The 20417-nt window shown below is 52.9% G+C and overlaps 1 protein-coding gene and 1 long non-coding RNA gene across 5 annotated transcripts; one reads left to right on the forward strand and one right to left on the reverse strand.

Annotated features, from left to right (window-relative positions):
- The first annotated feature begins 1388 nt into the window (after positions 1-1388).
- On the forward strand, positions 1389-10627 carry LOC134732524 (uncharacterized). 4 transcript variants are annotated; one of them, XR_010115821.1, is made up of 3 exons: positions 1389-1515; positions 1872-2139; positions 9091-10627. It is a non-coding gene; the product is annotated as an uncharacterized lncRNA (long non-coding RNA). The 4 variants fall into 4 exon arrangements; XR_010115818.1 differs by lacking the exon at positions 9091-10627 and adding an exon at positions 2432-5708; XR_010115819.1 differs by lacking the exon at positions 9091-10627 and adding an exon at positions 3826-5708.
- Positions 5832-8432, reverse strand: LOC129462542 (acyl-CoA-binding protein-like). The gene has a single exon (XM_055242604.2). The coding sequence runs from the start codon at positions 8369-8371 to the stop codon at positions 8108-8110; it is 264 nt and encodes an 87-aa protein (XP_055098579.1). The 5' UTR covers positions 8372-8432; the 3' UTR covers positions 5832-8107.
- Positions 10628-20417: the final 9790 nt, after the last annotated feature.

Raw genomic sequence — 20417 nt, forward strand, 5'->3', positions numbered from 1 at the left:
CCCCTCTCTCCTCTGCCCCCTGGTGCCTGGTCAGCTGCTTTCTTCACAGAACAGCCTTCTTGTGACCCTTGGCCCCTGCCCCTGAGGCTCCTCCACCCCGGGCTCTGTGTTCTAGAGTTCACTGTGTACTATTTCCTCAAGTTGTTTCTCCTTCACCGCTTCCCTTTTCTCTGTGCATTACTCAAGGTCTGCATGGGCATGTGTCAGTATAAAAAAAAAATAAAGTTGGCCGGGCGTGGTGGCTCACCCCTGTAATCCCAGCACTTTGGGAGGCGGTGGTGGGCAGATCATGAGGTCAGGAGTTCGAGACCAGTCTGGCCAATATGGTGAAACCCCATCTCTACGAAAAATACAAAAATTAGCCGGGTGTGGTGGCACGCACCTGTAGTCCTCAGGAGGCTGAGGCAGAAGAATTGCTTGAACCCAGGAGGTGGAGGTTGCAGTGAAATTGCCATTCACTCCAGCCTGGGTGACACGGCGAGACTTCGTCCCAAAAAAAAACAAAAAACCCATTTTAGTTGGGTGCAGTGGCTCATGCCTCTAATCCCAGCACTTTGGGAGGCTGAGGCAGGCGGACAGAGCGAGACCGTCTCAAAAAAAAAAAAAAAAAAAAAGAATTGCTTGAACTCGGGAGGTGGAGGTTGCAGTGACCAGAGATCGAGCCACTGCACCCCAGCCTGGGCGACAGAGCAAGACTCCGTCTCAAAAAAAAAAAAAAAAAAAACCCAAAAAACAAAAAACACACACAAACAAAAAATCATGATCGACGTTAACAACTACAAAAAAAAAAACCAAACCCCCCAAAAAACCGCCACAAAATCATTTATAGGTAAGGACAGAAGTTCTGAGGCTGCCTCCAGGGCTATGGACAGTGGTGATTGGTTGTTGTCCGCCTTATGAATGTGACTTATAGCCCAGATTTCCTTCCGGGAACGCTTGTTAGTTGTGAAACTAGCAAAGCTGCGCCTCCGCATTTACGCAGAGCGAACTCCGGAGTCAGACCCCGGGTTCAAGCCCAGCACCGCCACTATCTCTGGCGTGACCTTGGCCAGAGCCCCGTCCCCTCTGAGCCTCAGTTTCCGGGTCTGGGAGCTGGGAAGGGCAGCTCGCCCCATCCCCGCCCAGCCCCGTCCCCGGGGCCCTGGGATTGGTTCGCGTGAGGTCCCCCTCCCCAGGCGGGGCCGGGCCTCTCCCGCCCGTCAGGCCCCAACCCGGAAATACAGCTCGGGCGGAGGCGGGGCCCACTCAGACTGCGGCAGAGGGGCGATGGGCGCGGCCAATGGGCGCGGGCGGCGGCGGCGGTGCGACGGAAGTCCTGCCTGGCGTCGCGCGGGGCGAGGGGGCGGGGCGGCGGGCGGCGGGCGGCGGGCAGCCGGGCGGGCACTGGATGAGGGCGGCGGTTGCTGGAGTTCAGCTTTGGGGAGGAGGACGCTGAGGAGGCGCAGAGCCGCGGAGCGCTGCGGGGGAGGCGCCCGCGCAGACGCGAGGCCCATGGCCAGGACCACCACCTAGCTGGTGAGTGCGTGGCGGCGGACTGGGCGCGCCAGCTTGTTACCCCGTCGGGTCCGGCGGCCGCCCGCTGGCGACTCGGGGCGCCCCAGGGTCCCGAGGGCTGGGTGCCGCCTTAACTGCGGCGGGGCGGGGGACGGCGGGCGCCGGCCGAGAGCGCTGCTTGGCTGCGGCGGGGAGCCTGGGCTTGGGTTGTGGCGGGCGCCGGCCTGGCCGGGGGCACTGACAGACGTGCGGAGGGCGGGGGAGGCCGGGAGGTGTCACCCGGACCGGCCGGGTGGAAGTGGCTGGAAAGTTTGTTTTCCGCTCGGCGCAGCCTGGAGCCGAGCCTCCGGGGTTACCTTTCGGTTCTGTCTGTACAGGAACCGCCCTGGGCCTCCACCTGGAATGGGGTCTCTGGCGCCTCCACCTGCGAGGGAAGCAGAAGGTGCAAGTTCTTGCTCAAAGCATCTGATGCTCCTGGGCTCCCTTTTCCAGATTCTTGATGACATTGGTCGGAAAAACTCGCCTTTCACGGCCCGGCCAAGGGGCATTTGGGTGCTTTTCCTGCCCGTGGCTGTGCTCAGCGTTGTGGGAAGCCCCTGGGAGGCCGAATGTGCAGGATCACCGAGGGGAAAGTGAGCTTGACAGGTAGGAGGGATTTTAGGGGAAGGACTAAAACCACTTGTTGGGTGAAATGTTTTGCTAAGTGTATCGCTGGTGTTTGTTTTCTCTCTGTCGCTAAAAGTATCCCTCGTGTTTTTATGTTTTGTATATGCTAAGTTCTACAGTCTGGGGTCGATGGTTTAAGAATTTATGCCTTCTATGCGATGTGCAGTGGGTGATGGAAGAACGTCTACATAGCTTGCAAAATTTGATTTAAAAAGCAAATAATTTAAATGAAGGAAAACCCAAGAAATTTACTTGATTCCTTATCTTCCAGGATGCGACTTTTATTTATTTCTTTATTTTTTTGATGGAGTCTCCAGCGAAGGCTGGAGTGCAGTGACGCGATCTCGACCCAGGAACCTCCACCTCCTGGGTTCAAGAGATTCTCCTTCCTCAACTGTAGGGACCAGCCCCACAGGGTCGGTGGGTCTCTCCCCGTGTGCGGCGACGAGAGAGTGTAGAAATAAAGACACAAGACAAAGAGATAAAAGAAAAGACAGCTGAGGGCCTGGGGGACCACTACCACCAATGCGCGGACAAGACCGGTAGTGGCCCCGAATATCTGGCTTCGCTGTTACTTATTGTATACAAAGCAAAAGGGGCAGGGTAAAGAATGTGAGTCTTCTCCAATGATAGGTAAGGTCACGTGTCCACTGGACAGGGGGCCCTTCCCTGCCTGGCAGCCAAGGCAGAGAGAGAGAGAAGACAAAGAGAAAGCCAGCTTACGCCATTATTTCTACATATCAGAGACTTTTAGTACTTTCACTAATTTACTACTGCTATCTAGAAGGCAGAGCCAGGTGTACAGGATGGAACATGAAGGTGGACTAAGAGTGTGACCACTGAAGCACAGCATCACAGGGAGACGGTTAGGCCTCCGGATAACTGCGGGAAAGCCTGACTGGTGTCAGGCCCTCCACGAGAGATGGAGGAGCAGGGTCTTCTTTAAACTCCCCCGGGGAAAAGGTGACTCCCTTTCCCGGTCTGCTAAGTAGCGGGTGTTGTTGCTTGACACCTTTTGCTACCGCTAGACCATGGTCCGCCTGGCAATGGGCATCTTCCCAGATGCTGGCGTCACCGCTAGACCAAGGAGCCCTCTGGTGGCCCTGTCCAGGCATAACAGAAGGCTCTCACTCCTGTCTTCTGGTCACACCTCAGTATGTCCCCTCAGCTCCTGTCTCTGTATGGCCTGGTTTTTCCTAGGTTATGATTATAGAGCAGGGATTATTATAATATTGGGATAAAGAGTAATTACTACCAACTAATGATTAATGATATATATAATTATATCTAAGATCTATATCTGGTATGACTATTCTTGTTTTATATTTTATTATACTGGAACAGCTCATGTTTCTGGTCTCTTTCCTCGGCACCTGGGTGGCTTGCCGGCCACACTCAACCACCCGAGTAGCTGGGATTACAGGTGTGTGCCACCATGCCCGGCTAATTTTTATATTTTTAGTAGAGACCGTCGAAGGTATGGGCCCTCTTCTGAGAAAAATGCAGGGTGACACTGAATTTTGTAACTACATCAGGAGGCTCTTGAACCTCCTGCAGCTCTCTGTTGGAGTTTGTAGAGATGCGTGATAATCCGAACTGTTAAGGAAGAAGTTTCTGTTGAGGAAAATGTTGGAGAGTTGAAAGGGATGCCTTTCGCTATTTCAGCATGTGTGGCTGTACCCCAGAGTGCCCTGCTAACACGCAAAACCATGAATTAGGCGGCTTGGCGAGCTCAGCGGAGGCTGGGGCCGAGAGTCATGTCGAAGTTTGTGAGGTTAACCTGCACCCAGTGACAGTCATGGCGAAGTTTGTGAGGTTAACCTGCACCCAGTGACAGTCATGGCGAAGTTTGTGAGGTTAACCTGCACCCAGTGACAGTCATGGCGAAGTTTGTGAGGTTAACCCGCACCCAGTGACAGTCATGGCGAAGTTTGTGAGGTTAACCTGCACCCAGTGACAGTCATGGCGAAGTTTGTGAGGTTAACTCGCACCCAGTAACGCTGTTGCAATGCAAGGTGTGTATTTGGTGTCATCCACGGGAAGAGGAAAGAGCAAATTTTCTCATGACCTTGGCAGTTCCACGTCATGGACATTTAATATCTGCAGTTTTCTTCGCATAAGACGGCTTTTTTGCACAAAAACACTGGAATCCGGCGAGCAAGAATGATAGAATACAAGATAGATTTCCACATGAGGAAGTCTCACGAACGAGGCTTTTGCATCTCTGTCAGCTGGATTCCCCCATGTGTACGTGTGTGAGAACATGCCATGTTTCCTGTCCGTAATGGTAGAGGCAGCCCTGATACGGGATTTTCACCTGAGGATGGATAGACCTTCAGGATTCCAGTGGGTTTGCATCTGGACTTCAGGGTGGCCCTGTCGGCCCTGTGTGAGAAGCCCCCTTCCCAGTGAACTTTCCCGCGTGTGTACGCGTGGACAGCCAACAGGGGGAAGAGTGCGAGCGTGAAGGCAGACAGTGGCCTGCCCCAGTCTGATGCTAAGTGGGCCAGAGGCAGTGAATACCATTTCTTGAGCTGACTACTCAAGACAGGCGCTTCCCTAGGTACTTTCTTTTTTTTTTTTTTTTTTTTTTTGAGACGGAGTCTCGCTCTGTCACCCAGGCTGGAGTGCAGTGGCGCGATCTCGGCTCACTGCAAGCTCCGCCTCCCGGGTTCACGCCATTCTCCTGCCTCAGCCTCTCCGAGTAGCTGGGACTACAGGCGCCTGCCACCATGCCCGGCTAGTTTTTTTGTATTTTTAGTAGAGACGGGGTTTCACCGTGGTCTCCATCTCCTGACCTCGTGATCCGCCCGTCTCGGCCTCCCAAAGTGCTGGGATTACAAGCGTGAGCCACCGCGCCCGGCCTTCCCTACGTACTTTCACACCTCATTGCGAGGTAGGTGTTTTTCCCATTTTACAGGTGCAGAAGCTGAGCTGCAGAGGCGTTAAGTACCTGCCTCATAAGTGGTAGAGACCCTGCCCCTCACGTTCGGAGCCCCCGAGGGAGGGTCTGCCGGGCAGCTCAGCCCAGCACTCTGTAAGGAAATCTTCAGTGCCACTGCCCAGGATGTCTTCCCGTGGATTGGGCCTGAATGTCTTGACCATGCCATGTTGGAGGCAGGAGGGGTGTCTTCATATGGAAGATTCATGCCATTCTCCTGCCTCAGCCTCCGGAGTAGCTGGGACTACAGGCGCCCGCCACCGCGCCTGGCTAATTTTTTTTTTTTTTGTATTTTTAGTGGAGACGGGGTTTCACCATGGTCTTGATCTCCTGACCTCGTGATCCAACCGCCTCGGCCTCCCAAAGTGCTGGAATTACAGGCGTGAGCCACCGCGCCCGGCCTAATTATAATTTTTAAAATCTTTTGTACAGATGGGGTCTCGCTTTGTTGCCCAGGCTGGTCTTGGACTGGATTAGAGTGATCCTACCACCTGCTCCTCCCAAAGTGCTGGGAATACAGGCGTGAGCTACAGCAACTTGGCTGGCATTTCTTAAAATACGAGACTAGTTGTCTCGTATTTTATATAAATACAGGATTCACAATCTGGATTTGTCTCATTGTTTCCTCGTGAGATTAGGTTCAGGCTAAGTATTTACGGCAAGAATACTGCTTAGGAGATGATGAGCTAAAGGTAATTTTTTTTTTTTTTTTTTTTTTTTTTTTTGAGACGGAGTCTTGCTCTGTTGCCCAGGCTGTAGTGCAGTGGCGCAATCGCGGCTCACTGCAAGCTCTGCCTCCCGGGTTCATGCCATTCTCCTGCCTCAGCCTCTCCGAGTAGCTGGGACTACAGGCGCCCGCCACCAGGCCCGGCTAATTTTTTTTGTATTTTTTAGTAGAGACGGGGTTTCACCATGGTCTCGATCTCCTGACCTCGTGATCCACCCGCCTCGGCCTCCCAAAGTGCTGGGATTACAAGCATGAGCCACCGCGCCCGGCCTCTAAGTTCTTATATACATATTTTATGAAACAAAATCCTCAGAAAATGCCCAGTTTACCCATGGGCTACATTTTTACAAGTTTCAATTTGTTTAAAACTCAGGTTCGTTTTCCTATCAGAGGTGTGGTTGGGGGCTCGGGCTCAGGCTGGGGCTGGCTGAAACCTGAATGCCTTGTTCTGGAAAAGAGCAACAGGACCCGCACCTGGTGGTCCCATCTGCCTGTGGGAATAAGTAGGGGGCAGTGACTCGTCATTGAATGGCGTGGGGGGATGTGAGAGCCCCTCTTCCAGAGACTTGGGGGATGGCACCTGGTAGCTTTAAGGACCTAACCTGTTGATGGTGCTCATTCTCCCAGCCACATTCCGTTTAGAACATTGGCCCTTCCCTCTTCTCAGTAGACCTGTGCCACGGCATGTCTTTCACATTTCTCAGCACTGATGAAGTCACAGAAGCTTGTCTCGACAGCGGTGTAGAAGAGGACAGAGGGGGTCCTGTCCTGAGTGGGGAGATTGATTGACTGCCAGGACTGAGAAGGGGGTGTGGAAAGACGTGGTTGGCAGGAAGCTCCTGGTGGGAAAGAAGCCGCACTGACCTGGACAGGCCTTGGCCACGAGGAGCCCCAGGGAGCCAGTGTGCGAGGCTGCTGGCGTGGCAGGCCACAGCTCCCCGCCTTCCCTTGGGTGTGGTGCGTGCACCTGTGTGTTTGTAGGAAAGCCCAGTGATCAGATGATAACCAGGGAGTGGGGTGCTTGCGTGGTGACCCCACACCTGTGAAGTGGGCACTGGTGTTTTTGGTGGACTTCTCTTGTGAGGAGCTCCTTTTTTTTTGTTTTGTTTTTGAAGATAGAGTCTCCCTCTGTGGCCCAGGCTGGAGTGCAGTGGCGCAATCTTGGCTCACTGCAAGCTCCACCTCCCAGGTTCATGCCATTCTCCTGCCTCAGCCTCCTGAGTAGCTGCGACTACAGGCGCCCGCTACCACGCCCGGCTAATTTTTTGTATTTTTAGTAGAGATGGGGTTTCACCCTGTTAGCCAGGATGGTCCCGATCTCCTGACCTCATGATCCACCCGCCTCGGCCTCCCGAAGTGCTGGGATTACAGGCATGAGCCCCTGCACCCGGCCAAGCTCCTTTAAAAAAAAAAAAGAGAGCCTTGCTGTGTTGCCCAGACTGGAGTACAGGGTCTCGATGATAGCTCACCTCAACCTTGAACTCTCAGCCCAAGTGATCCTCCCACCTCAGCTGTAAGTGGAACCACAGGTGCACACCACCGGGCCTGGCACTTTTTTTTTTTTTTTCTTTGGGACGGAGTCTTGCTCTGTCGCCCAGGCTGGAGTGCAGTGGCGTGATCTCGGCTCACTGCAAGCTCCGCCTCCCGGGTTCACGCCATTCTCCTGCCTCAGCCTCTCCAAGTAGCTGGGACTACAGGCGCCCGCCACCACGCCTGGCTAATTTTTTTGTATTTTTAGTAGAGACGGGGTTTCACCGTGGTCTCGATCTCCTGACCTCGTGATCCGCCCGCCTCGGCCTCCCAAAGTGCTGGGATTACAAGCGTGAGCCACTGCGCCCGGCCTCTTTTTTTTTTTTTTTTTTTTTTTTAATTTTTACTTCTTTTTTAAAAAGAGGCAAGGTTTTGTTCTGTCACCCTTGCTGGAGTGTGGTGGTATGACTATGGCTCACTGCAGCCTCAGCCTCCTGGGCTCAAGTAATTCTCCCACTTCAGCCTCCCTAGTAGCTGGGATTACAGGTGTGCGCCACCACAGCCAGCAGATTTTTTTTTTTTTTTTTTTAAAGTTACAAATACACTTTTAATTGATTTCAGATAAAAGCTACTCAAGGAAGGTCAGTAATCATTTTAGCCCCTAATCTGTTAGAGCCGTATGGTGAACAGCCTTGAGTAACTGGGTTAACTCGTTATTTTCCCGAATTCCCACCATCCACAGTATTACAAAAACAAAGCATTGTCTCAGTTTAGGATAAACACATGGCACAGTAACCAAATCCAGTCTCTCATATCCCGTATTTTTTCTTTAGCTCTTCTACTTTGTTGATGTAAGCTTTCATGGCATCTTCCTTGGTAGTCCCTTTCAGCTCATTCCAGGCATCCCACTTGGCCTTGCCTGTGAAGTCCAACATCCCGGGCCGTTCTGTATTTATGTCGCCCACAGTTACTTGTTTGTAGCGGCCATAGATGAACAGCATCTCATCATCCGCTGGCTTGGTCTTAAGGTGCCTAACCTCCTCTGCAGCTTTCTCAAACTCAGCCTGAGACATCCTGGCCGACTTGCAAGAACTCCTGGGAGACAGCGGAGGAGGCGAGGACCAGGAAGCGATCCCAGATTTTTTTTTTATTAGAGGTCTCGCCATGTTACCCAGGCTGGTCTCCCAACACCTGGGCCCAAGCAGTTCTCCTGCCTTGGCCTCCCAAAATGGGGGATTACAGGCATGAGCCACCACGCCTAGCCCATTGTATTAGGAAAAGGATAGTAGACAGGTGCGCCTAGGGTCTTATTGCTGTAAATTGTTCCAGAGATTTAAATTTCAGAAGCTATTGAGTAACCGGAAGTGTTTACTTACTACAATTTGGGGTCACCAAGTGGGTGGCAGATTGATTGGGCTGTGCAGGGCCTGAAGGACTCAGCTCCAGGCCCAGAGTCGCTGGCCTCCTTGAGGCCGTGCTGCCTCCATGGGACTGAGTGCTGGGACGGGGCATTTTGGGAGCCTGGCAGGACCCTACCCTGCACGTGGGCCCTGGCAGTGCGTTTCCTCCAGATCGTGGCAGGCGGTCTCGGGATGCTGTTAATGCAGTTTAATCACCACCTAAAAGTGCTACAAAATCTGCCATTTACAGCAATAGTAGTACAAATAAACATTTAGACACTTCACACTCAAAGAGGGCTTTTGCTCGGGCTTTTTATTTCACAATTGATGCTTAAAAGTGCTTTAAAAGGTAATATTGCAACTATCTATTTTTTTTTTTTTTTTTGCTGCAGAAATAAAGTTATTTATTAAAACACACCCATGGTAGCAAGTTCTGATGGGCCTGAAGAGGAGGCAGGAGCACTGTGTTGAGCTTCTAAACATCGTCCTGCCAGGGAGGGACCCTGACAGGTTCTTGGCTGACATGCTGTGGCCGAGGCAGGAAGGAAGTTGCAGAATTCCACGAAGGCAGAAGACTACCAGTAGACAGGCCCCATGTCATCACACCCATGAGAGTGGCAGTGGTCTGGTGGCCACAGAGATGTCTGACAGCGTGGGTCTGGAGCCGGCGATTGGCTGGCTTTGAGAGGCTCCTTCAGGAGGTGCCTGGGCCCTGATGGACAGCCCCAGGCCTCACACTTCCCCTTTGAGGTTTGCAGAGAGTGCCAGAAGTGACCCTAGAAAGGGTACTCTGAGGTGCTGCGGTCCCTACCCAGCAGCCAGGGGCTCTGTCTGGAAGTGGTCGTGTGGTGGCCGTGCTGAACAGCTGTGAGTCCAGAGCTTCCCCTGCCTCCTCTGCTCTGCCGGGAAGGCTCTGGGGCTCTGCCCACCGTCTCGAATCTTTGCTCAGATATCACCTTCCCAGCAAAGGCTGTCTGATTATTTGAATTTGCACCACCCTCATTCAAATAGTCCTGTCTCTTTGCCTGCTTTGTTGTTCTCATAGTAATCATCACCATCTGACACGCTGTGCATTTTCCTGCTCTGTGTTTTGAAGTCTGTTTGTCCCGCTGGAATGCAGGCTTCTGTAGGGCAAGGTCTTGGTTTCGTTCTTTGCTGTACTTCCGGTGCCCAGGACAGTGCCCAGCATGGAGTAGCTGCTCAGCCAATGCTGTGGTCTTGATGGGACTGCATTCGCTTTACATGATTGAAGCTCCTGGCGTGGAAGCTGTGCCGTGTCATGTAAAGCATGCGGTGGGGTGGGGGCATCTTTGTCTGTATTACATCATCTGTTATTGCCGTTTCAAAAATCCAGAGGCCTTTCTACACTTCACTTGGATGTTGATTTCAAAATGACTGATGTTTCTTTCTGGCTCATGAAGGCTGCTGTCTTTGGAATCTGACATTGGGGGGAAGCAAAACTTTACAATGTGTGGGGCAGCCTGGTGTGGTGGCTCAGGTCTGTAATCCAGCACTTTGGGAGGCCAAGGAGGGCGGATCACTTGAGCTCTGGAGTTTGAGGGCAGCCTGGGCAATATGATAAGACCCCATCTCTACAAAAATACAAAAATTAGCTGGACACGGTGGTGCACACCCGTGGTCCCACTACTCAGGAGGCTGAGGTGGGAGGATCGCTTGAGCCCAGGAGGTTGAGACTGCAGTGAGTTATGATCATGCCACTGAACTCCAGCCTGGGAGACAGAGTGAGACCCCGTCTCAAAACAGAAAAAAGTGGCCAGGCATGGTGGCTCATGCCTGTAATTACATCACATTGGGAGGCTGAGGCAGGCAGATCACTTGAGCTCAGGAGTTTGAAACCATCCGTGACGACAAGCAAAACCCCATCTCTATTATTTTTAATTTTATATATATAAAATTTTTGTATGAAAACTGTGTGGTACATGTTTAGCTGTTTTATGTTTCACTTTCTGGACATAAGTGTGAACTTCCCTGCTCTTATGGTGCCATCTAAGCAGTCATCACTTTTCCTGGGTGAGTGATGCAGCTCCCCAACTGGTCTGTCTGACCCCCTGGCCAGCCAAGGGGCTGCCCTTGACTCTCCCAGCACCTGCCCATCTCTGCATAGCCACGCCCACCACTTTAACTGGATGGTTCTGTAGTGAGGTCAGGCTGGACATCAGCTTTCTGTGGGCAGGGACCATGTCCTCTTACTGGCTGAGTAATTGGGTCCATAGTGTAGTGAAGTCACCTCCTTTAAGAGACTTTGGTAAACAAAATAGTGAATATATTCTTTTTATTTATTTACTTTTTTTTTTTTTTTTTTTTGAGGCAGGGTCTCCTTCTGTCATCCAGGCTGGAGTATAGTGACGTGATCTTGGCTCATTGCAGCCTCGACGTCCCCGGGCTTAGGTAATCCTCCCACCTCAGCCTCCCAATTAGCTGGGACCACAGGCACATGTCAACATGCCTGGTTAATTTTTATATTTTTAGTAGAGATGGGGTTTTGCTGTGTTTGCCCAGGCTGCTCTTGAACTCATGGGCTCAAGTGATCCACCCACTTTGGCTTCTGCGCCCGGCCTATTTTTTTTTGAAACGAAATTTCACTCTTGTTGCCTAGGCTGGAGTGCAATGGCGTGATCTCAGCTCACTGCAACCTCTGCCTTGCAGGTTGAAGCGATTCTCCTGCCGCAGCCTCCCAAGTAGCTGGGATTACAGGCATGCGCCAACAAGCCCGGCTAGTTTTTTTGTATTTTTAGTAGAGATGGGATTTCTCCATGTGGTCAAGCTGGTCTCGGACTCCTGACCTCAGGTGATCTGCCCGCCTCTGCCTCCCAAAGTGCTGGGATTACGGGCATGAGCCACTGCACCCGGCCTTTTTTTTTTTTTTTTTTTTTTGAAGACAGTTTTGCTCTGAGGCCCAGGCTGGAGTGGCATGATCTTGGCTCACTGCAACCTCCACTTCCCAGGTTCAAGTGATTCTCCTGCCTCAGCCTCTCCAGTAGCTGGGACCACAGGCACATGTCACCATGCCTGGTTAATTTTTATATTTTTAGTAGAGATGGGGTTTTGCTGTGTTTGCCCAGGCTGGTCTTGTACTCATGGGCTCAAGTGATCCACCCACTTTGGCTTCTGCGCCCAGCCTATTTTTTTTTTTTTTTTTGAGACGAAATTTCACTCTTGTTGCCTAGGCTGGAGTGCAATGGTGTGATCTCAGCTCACTGCAACCTCTGCCTTGCAGGTTGAAGCGATTCTCCTGCCTCAGCCTCCCAAGTAGCTGGGATTACAGGCATGCGCCAACAAGCCCGGCTAGTTTTTTTGTATTTTTAGTAGAAACGGGGTTTCTCCATGTTGGTCAGGCTGGTCTCGAACTCCTGACCTCAGGTGATCCACCCGCCTCAGCCTCCCAAAGTGCGTGGCTTACAGGTGTGAGCCACCGCACCCACCCTCTCTTTAACTTTTGTTTATTTTGAGATAATGTCTCACTGTGTCACTGAGGCTGGGCTGCGGTGGTGCAATCTCAGTTCACTGCAACCTTGACCTCCTGGACTCCAGCAGTCTCCGTGTCTCAGCCTCCCAAGTAGCTGGGACTACAGGTGCACACACTACACCTGGCTAAGTTTTGTAGAGACGGGTCTCACTGTGTTGCCCAGGCTGGTCTTGAACTCCTGGGCTCAAGTGATCCCCCCACCTTGGCCTCCCAAAGTGCTGGGATTATAGGTGTGATCTACTGCGCCTGGCTAGACTGACTGTGTTCTTACGGCTTTGGAGAGTGTGTTGTGCTGCAGATGTCACTGCACATCCTGCGCTGTGTGCAACTGAGCAGGATAGAGCCGCATGTCTCCCCATAATGCCTCCAGGACTGTGGACTTGGGGTTGCCAGATAGGCTGTGAGCTGTGCGAAAAACACAGATGTGCCTGCCTGGTGGGGGCGGATGCAGGGGCTGGAGAGGGTCCCGAAGTGAAGACAGTGGGGTCCTGGGAATTCTGGTGGAGGGCTGTGGAGTCTATGCTGGAGGCGCTGCCCATCTGGTGGTTGTGAACTTGTCATCTTCTCCCTGCCCCTTCAGCTTGGCCGGGTCCCCCGCATCTCCCCCATCCCTGCATCTCATGAGTACACACCCTCTGTCCTCTGACTCTGGCTGAGCCTTCTAGCTCATATCCACCAAATCAAAAGCAGGCCAGGGCTCAGCTCAGGCTCCAGGTCATTGTGCACCTGCCCACTGCATGCTTATGGTTTCAGACAGGTGTGCACAGCAAAATAAGACAAGTAAGTGTTTATGTTGATGTGTCCTCAGGTGGCGGGTACTCCTGTGGGGAGAAGCTTATTCACACCTTTGAGTCTTTTGGGCTGGGTGATGTGGCAAGTCATCTTTTAAAAATAAGATTTAGAGCTGGGCCCGGTGGCTCACGCCTGTAATCCCGGCACTTTGGGAGGCTGAGGCACGTAGATCAGTTGAGGTCAGGAGTTCGAGACCAGCCTGGCCAACGTGGTGAAACCCCATCTCTACTAAAAATATGAAAATTAGCCGGGCGTGGTGGTCGGTGCCTGTAGTCCCGGCTACTGGGGAGGCTGAGGCAGGAGAATCACTTGAACCCCAGGAAGCAGAGGTTGCAGTGAGCCAAGATCATGCCACTGCACTCTAGCCTGGGCAACAGAGCAAGACTGTGTCTCAAAAAAAAAAAAAATTTAGCATTAGGTGCATTAATGTTTACAGATAGGAAAAAACCTGGCTTAAACCTTTCTCTTGTGACAGGCTCTGGGAAGTAGATAGAACACAATGTTTTTCTAACTACTGTCTCAAATCACCGATCCGCCATGGTGTACAGTGCTAAGAATATACCCAGGGTGCTGGAGGTGGAGCTTCATGCTCCTTTATCTGCTGCTGGGGTGGGGTGCGTGGGGGTGTGGCTCCTTCCCTGAAAGATGACACTATCTCCTAGCCCGGCAGGGAACAGGCTGTAGGTCAGATGCACCCAGCGGATCTTGTTTCCAGCGCTTTCCTGGCCGGAATGGCTCTCGCTCTGCAGTTGCGTGCTGCACCGCGGAAGAAGCAAGGCGTTCTTCATGGCAGTCAGACCTGGCTTGCTAGATGTGTTTTTCATCCCACTTCTGTGCTGAGAGTTTGCTTAGTTAGTTTAAAAAAAAAAAAAAAAAAAAATCAGAGAAATTACTGGGTATAATCCCACAGCAAGTGAAATGTCAAAGGCTGACATTTGGAAACAGCATTGTCAAGCAGAGTTTTAGCCAAAACCTGTGCTGTGACAGCTGAGCCCGGAGTCCAGAAGAATCTACCAGGGGGAGGCGGCACTTGCTGCTGGAGTGTCCGCCACTGTCTGCGAGGAGGATGGATCGCGGGCACCTCTCACCAGGAAGATGGGCTTCTGCCCAGATGTCTGGATTAGTGGCATCGTCCCACAGTAGGGGTCTCACCCTCTGCTGCTGAGGAAGTGGCACTGTCACCCCGCAGGGGTGTGTCCCCCGCTCCTCTCATTTTCTATGCACTGGCCAGTCTGCGCTGCTTTCCTCCCCAGACCCCCTCCGTTCCCTTCGGCCCCTTAGCTCCTGTCTGCCGTGGACTCACTGTTCCATGGGGCTCTTGGTCCCGCTCCAGTACAGTTTTCTCCATTTAAAGTCACGTCGCCTTGTGGGGAATCTCACTGCCATTTCACACCGTGTGTATTGTGGAAATAAGGTTCTTCCTGTTGCCCAAACATAGCATGAGGATTTTAAACTACGCTTCTTCAGCCTGGGCCCTTCCCCCTCTCTCCCAGGCTCCCTGTGCCCGTGCCTGTGTTTCTGTCTTCCCCCGTCCCAGGCGAGGCTGCAGGGCCACGTTGCACACGTGGCCCACTCTGTGCTGAGCGCTGGGAGGGAGGCCACTAAGACTTGGTGGGTTTCTTTCTGATGTGGGGGTGGAGTCTACGAAGACAGAGCAGGGTTTCTCAGCCGGGAGTGGTTGCCCTGTGGCCTGGGTCCCTCCGTTGTGTGGAGACCTGTTCCTGGTAGCATGTTGAGCAGCACCCCCGCCTCTACCCAGCAGGTGCCAGTAACGCTTTCTCTCCTGCCCCGGTTATGACAACCAACAAGAAGCAAAACTTAGACATTGCTAAGTCTCCCTGGGGTCACAGTCGTCCTGGTGAGAGACACCAGGATAGACTGTGTGCCAGGGCCCTGCGTTCCCCAGACTGGGCACCCACGCTGTGGGTCGGGTGTTAGCGCGGCCTCGTGGCCGGCAGCTCCCAGAAGGAGCCCACGTAGAGGCAGCCACACGACGCTGCCTGTGACTGGCCCAGCCAGCGGCCTGTTCTCACACTGCTGTGGACACGACACATCGGGAGGAGCTTTGATACCACATGTGAGCTGACCAAGTGTTTTGGGGACTGGGCTGGGAGTCCTCTAGTGTCACAAGGGATGCTCAAATGCACATCTGCAGCGGATCTTCTGACTCATTTATGTCTCCCTCTGACACTCCATAGCCGACAACACTAGTACTAGCAAAGCACACACGTCCTGTCCTTCAAAACTCAGTCCTCAGGGCGCCTCCTGTCTCCTCTCACACCTGCTCAGGTGGCCTGGGCAGCCTGCGTAGCCCTTGGGGTCCCTGTGTGTGGACGGTGTTGAGGTAGTGAAGAGACTTGTCCACACGATGCTCCACGTCTCCCTGAGCTGGGGGGCAGGGTGGCTCAGTGTCACAGGGTCCAGTGGTCAGGTCGAGTCTTGTCGTGATAGCCTGTTGGCTTCCAGCGTGCCTCGTGGTCTGCCTGGCAACCGCCATGCTGCCCAGGAGCCGCAGGCCATACTGCATGGCTGGTGTCTGGACCAGGGGCTGGGTCAAGAGCAAACTGGTACTTTCCAAGGGGCAGTGCTCCCCTTTGAGCATCTGCCTGGAGACGGTTTAGTAACCACGGAGACCGCTTCGATGAGAAAGAAAGGTCTCCAGAACACACGTTTGAATGAGTGTCATCAGACTTGACTTAAAACACGTTTGAATGAGTGTCATCAGACTTGACCTCAGTGGTCTGTTGTTTGGGGGTCGGCTCTTCAGGAGCTGAAACTCTTCTCCAGTTAATGGTTGGGAGGTTTGAGCTGAAGGTGGCTTTTCTTGGAAAGTGTTCCTGACGGCCCTGGCCGCATGCTTTGCTGTTTTATGTCCCTCAGGCAGTGCTTGATATCAAGGTCCCCTTTCCCTAGAGCAGCCCATTAGATGGGGGTGTCAGCTTCCCTTGCGTTCTGTGGTTGTGGACTTCTGGTACCTCCGTGGCCCTCCTCAGCCATGGCGCTGACTAATGGGAAACCGAGCTGTTCTTGAGTGTGGCTTAACGGCGCCTCTCAGGTGAGGTCCTGTTCACCGTGGAGAAACAGTGCTGCGCCACCGCCTGGCCAGGAGCTTCTGCGTGACAGCTGTGTCAGCACCTTTGCCGGACTTGTTGGGTCTGGAGGAAAGTCAGTGTACAATTATGTTTTTCCAGGCCCATGAATTAGCCTCTCACATTTTGTCATTTAAAAAATCATTCGTGGGCCAGGCATGGTGGCTCATACCTGTAGCCTTAGCAACTCAGGAGGCTGAGGCGGGAGGATCACTTCAGCCTAGGACTTTGAGATCAGCCTACGCAACGTAGTGAGACCCCATCTCTACAAAATATTTAAAAAGTAGCTGGGAATCCCAGCACTTTCGGAGGCTGAGGCAGGCGGATCACAAGGTCAGGAGATCGAGACCATCCTGGCTAACACGATGAAACCCCGTCTCTACTAAAAATACAAAAAATTAGCCGGGTGTGGTGGCAGGCGCCTGTAGTCCCAGCTACTCAGGAGGCTGAGGCAGGAGAATGGCGTGAACCCAGGAGACGGAGCTTGCAGTGAGCCGAGATGGCGCCACTGTACTCCAGCCTGGACGGCAGAGTGAGACTCAGTCTCAAAAAAAAAAAAAAATGTAGCTGGGTTTGGTGGTGTGTACCTGTAATCCCAGCTACTTGGGAGGCTGAGACAGGAGGATCACGTGAGCCTGGGAGGTCGAGGCCACAGTGAGCTGTGATTGCACCACTGCACTCAGCCTGGGCAACAGAGCGAGACTCTTATTCAGTCAGTCAGTCATAAATAAATGAATAAAACTAAAAACATAAAATTTGTTCACGTATGAGATTTTACTCAGTGGCTCACTTGTCAGTTTTTAATAAAGCAGTGTGTTCCCTTGAATCTCTGCTGAAATTGAGGTGTGTCATGCGTGCTGTCCTCTGGCTGGCCTCTAGCTCTGCACCTCCACAGGTGCTGCTCTGCATCTGGCCTGGGAAACCAGGTCTGGGCTGGCGCCTGCCTCTGGTGGACATGCAGCTGGAGCCCACCTTGCCAGAGGCCAGAGTTTGCCACTGTCCTGTGGCTTGAACCCTCCCGGGTTCAAGCGACTCTGCTGCCTGAACCTCCCAAATAGCTGGGATTACAGGTGCCCTCCATGGCGCCCGGCTAATTTGTTTGTATTTTTAGTAGAGATGGGGTTTTGCCACATTGGGCAGGCTGGTCTCCAACTTTTGACCTCAGGTGATCTGCCTGCCTCGGCCTCCCAAAGTGCTGGGATTACAGATGTGAGCCAGTGCGCCCACCTTGAAGTTTTCTTAATGTTCAGTTTATTAAACTATTATCTGCTAAAAATGTTACTGAGCATTTGAAACCTACTAGAAAATGAATATGTGTACATTTTATTGATCAGATTCTTTTAGATATTTATTAGGAAGCCCTGTGTTCACATTTCATCACTACTGTGTGTTTGGTTAACTCCTTGTTTTCATACTGGTTTTTTTTGTTTTGTTTTGTTTTTGTTTTTGAGATGAGTCTTACTCTGTTGCCCAGGGTGGAGTGCAGTGGTGCGATCTCGGCTCACTGCAAGCTCTGCCTCCCGGGTTCATGCCATCCTCCTGCCTCAGCCTTCCGAGTAGCTGGGACTACAGGCGCCCGCCACCACACCCGGCTAATTTTTTTGTATTTTTTAGTAGAGAACGGGGTTTCACCGTGTTAGCCAGGATGGTCTCGATCTCCTGACCTTGTGATCCGCCCGCCTCGGCCTCCCGAAGTGCCGGGATTACAGGCGTGAGCCACCAGGGCCCGGCCCATACTCATTTTTGTACCTTGTCTGGAGTTATAATGAATTTAGCAGATCTGTAAGAAAGAAAACCCTTTCTCCTGGCCATGGTGCCGGTCCCGAGCCAGAGTGGGGTGTGTCTTCCGGGTGGCCCTGCCTCTGTCCGCCCCTGGGGCTGGCCTCCTGCTTGGGCCTGAACCTCTGTGCTGCGGGTGTTGCGTGGCTCCTCCTGTACTTGCTGCCCGCAGCCTCCCTTCTCCACCTCTGTGTTCCTCAGGTTGCGGTCACGGAATGTTCTGTCTAGATTTCTTTTTGTCTTTCTTATGTTTCTTATCTTTTATTTATTTATTTATTTTTGAGATAGTGTCTCACTCTGGCCTAGGCTGCAGTGCAGTGGCACAGTCATGGCTCCTTGCAGCATTGACCTCCTGGACTCAGGCAGTTCTCCTGCCTCAGCCTCCCGTGTAGCTGGGACTACAGGCACACACCATCATACTTGGCTTATTTTATTTTATATTTTTTGTAGAGACAGGGTCTTGCTGTTGTGTCCGGAATTGGTGGGTTCTTGGTCTCACTGACTTCAAGAATGAAGCCGCGGACCCTCGCAGTGTTACAGCTCTTAAGGTGGCGTGTGTGGAGTTGTTCGTTCCTTCTTATGTTCAGATGTGTTCGGAGTTTCTTCCTTCTGTTGGGTTCGTGGTCTCGCTGGCTCAGGAGTGAAGCTGCAGACCTTTGTGGTGAGTGTTACAGCTCTTAAGGTGGCGCGTCTGGAGTTGGTAATTCCTCCCGGTGGGCTCGTGATCTCGCTGGCTTCAGGAGTGAAGCTGCAGACCTTCGCAGTGAGTGTTAAGCTCATAAAAGCCGTGTGGACCGAAAGAGTGAGCAGTAGCAAGATTTATTGCAAAGAGGAAAAGAACAAAGCTTCCACAGTGTGGAAGGGGACCCGAGCGGGTTGCCACTGCTGGCTCAGGCAGCCTGCTTTTATTCTCTCATCTGGCTCCACCCACATCCTGCTGATTGGTAGAGCCCAGTGGTCTGTTTTGACAGGGCGCTGATTGTTGCGTTTACAATCCCTGAGCTAGACACAAAGGTTCTCCACGTCCCCATCAGATTAGTTAGATACAGAGTATCGACACAAAGGTTCTCCAAGGCCCCACCAGTGTAGCTAAATACAGAGTGTTAATTGGTGCACTCACGAACCCTGAGCTAGACTCAGGGTGCCGATTCATGTGTTCACAAACCTTGAGCTAGACACAGAGTGCCGATTGGCGTATTTACAATCCCTGAGCTAGACATAAAGGTTCTCCAAGGCCCCACCAGAGTAGCTAGATGCAGAGTGTCGATTGGTGCATTCACAAACCCTGAGCTAGACGCAGGGTGCTGATTGGTGTATTTACAATCCCTGAGCTAGACATAAAGGTTCTCCACATCCCCACTAGACTCAGGAGCCCAGCTGGCTTCACCCAGTGGATCCCACACTGGGGCTGCAGTTGGAGCTGCCTGCCAGTCCCGCACTGTGCACTTGCACTCCTCAGCCCTTGGGTGGTTGATGGGACTGGGCGCCGTGGAGCAGGGGGTGGCACTCGTCCAGGCTCGGGCCGCACAGGAGCCCACGGAGGGGGTGGGAGGCTGAGGCATGGCGGGCTGCAGGTCTGGAGCCCTGCCCCATGGGAAGGCAGCTAAGGCCTGGCGAGAAATCGAGCGCAGCGCCAGTGGGCTGGCACTGCTGGGGGACCCAGTACACCCTCCGCAGCTGCTGGCTGCCCGGGGCTGGCAGGGCCGGCTGGCTGCTCTGAGTGCAGGACTCGCCAAGCCCACCCCTACCTGGAACTCCAGCTGGCCTGCAAGCACCTCGCGCAGCCCCGGTTCCTGCTCGCGCCTCTCCCTCCACACCTCCCTGCAAGCTGAGGGAGACGGCTCCGGCCTTGGCCAGCCCAGAAAGGGGCTCCCACAGTGCAGCGGTGGGCTGAAGGGCTCCTCAAGTGCCGCCAAAGTGGGAGCCCAGGCAGAGGAGGCGCCGAGAGCAAGCGAGGGCTGTGAGGACTGCCAGCACGCTGTCACCTCTCACTGTGTTGCCCAGGCTGGTCTTGAACTCCGGGCCTCAAGGGATTTTCCTGCCTTGGCCTCCTAAAGTGCTGGGATTGCAGTCCTGAGCCACTGCACCCGGCTGTTTTTAGTGTTTAAAAGGATTGCAGCTTGGCTGGTGACAGTCCCATCAAAAAGGCTTTGCTGCTCCTCTGTCCTGGCACAGACACAGGAGGAGACCCTGTGTCTTCAGACATAGCATGGACTTCAGGACCCTCCTGAGAGATGGAGTCAAGAGCTCTCCAGGGTTCTGAGTGGGGAGTTGTATCAGAAACCACCATCAGTGCACCTGAGCTCGCCTTGCGTTGCTCTTCTGTAGTGCCGGGAGCCACTGCCACCACCGTGAGGACACGTTGGGGTCTGGGGAGGGATTGTTGTGGCTGTGGGTGCACCTTGCACGTCTTGCCCACCTAGCTTTGCATGCTGATCTTCCCTCCGTGCCCGCTTACATTGTTAACTGGGTTTCTGCCCTCCCTCCTCTCCTTCGTATTTCTGTGTCTCATTGACAACTGTTCTGTAGTCGCTTTGTTGACAGTTGCCAAACTGCTTTCCAAAAACATTTC

The sequence above is a fragment of the Symphalangus syndactylus genome, chromosome 14 (genome assembly GCF_028878055.3).
Source record: "Symphalangus syndactylus isolate Jambi chromosome 14, NHGRI_mSymSyn1-v2.1_pri, whole genome shotgun sequence".
Lineage (NCBI taxonomy): Eukaryota > Metazoa > Chordata > Mammalia > Primates > Hylobatidae > Symphalangus > Symphalangus syndactylus.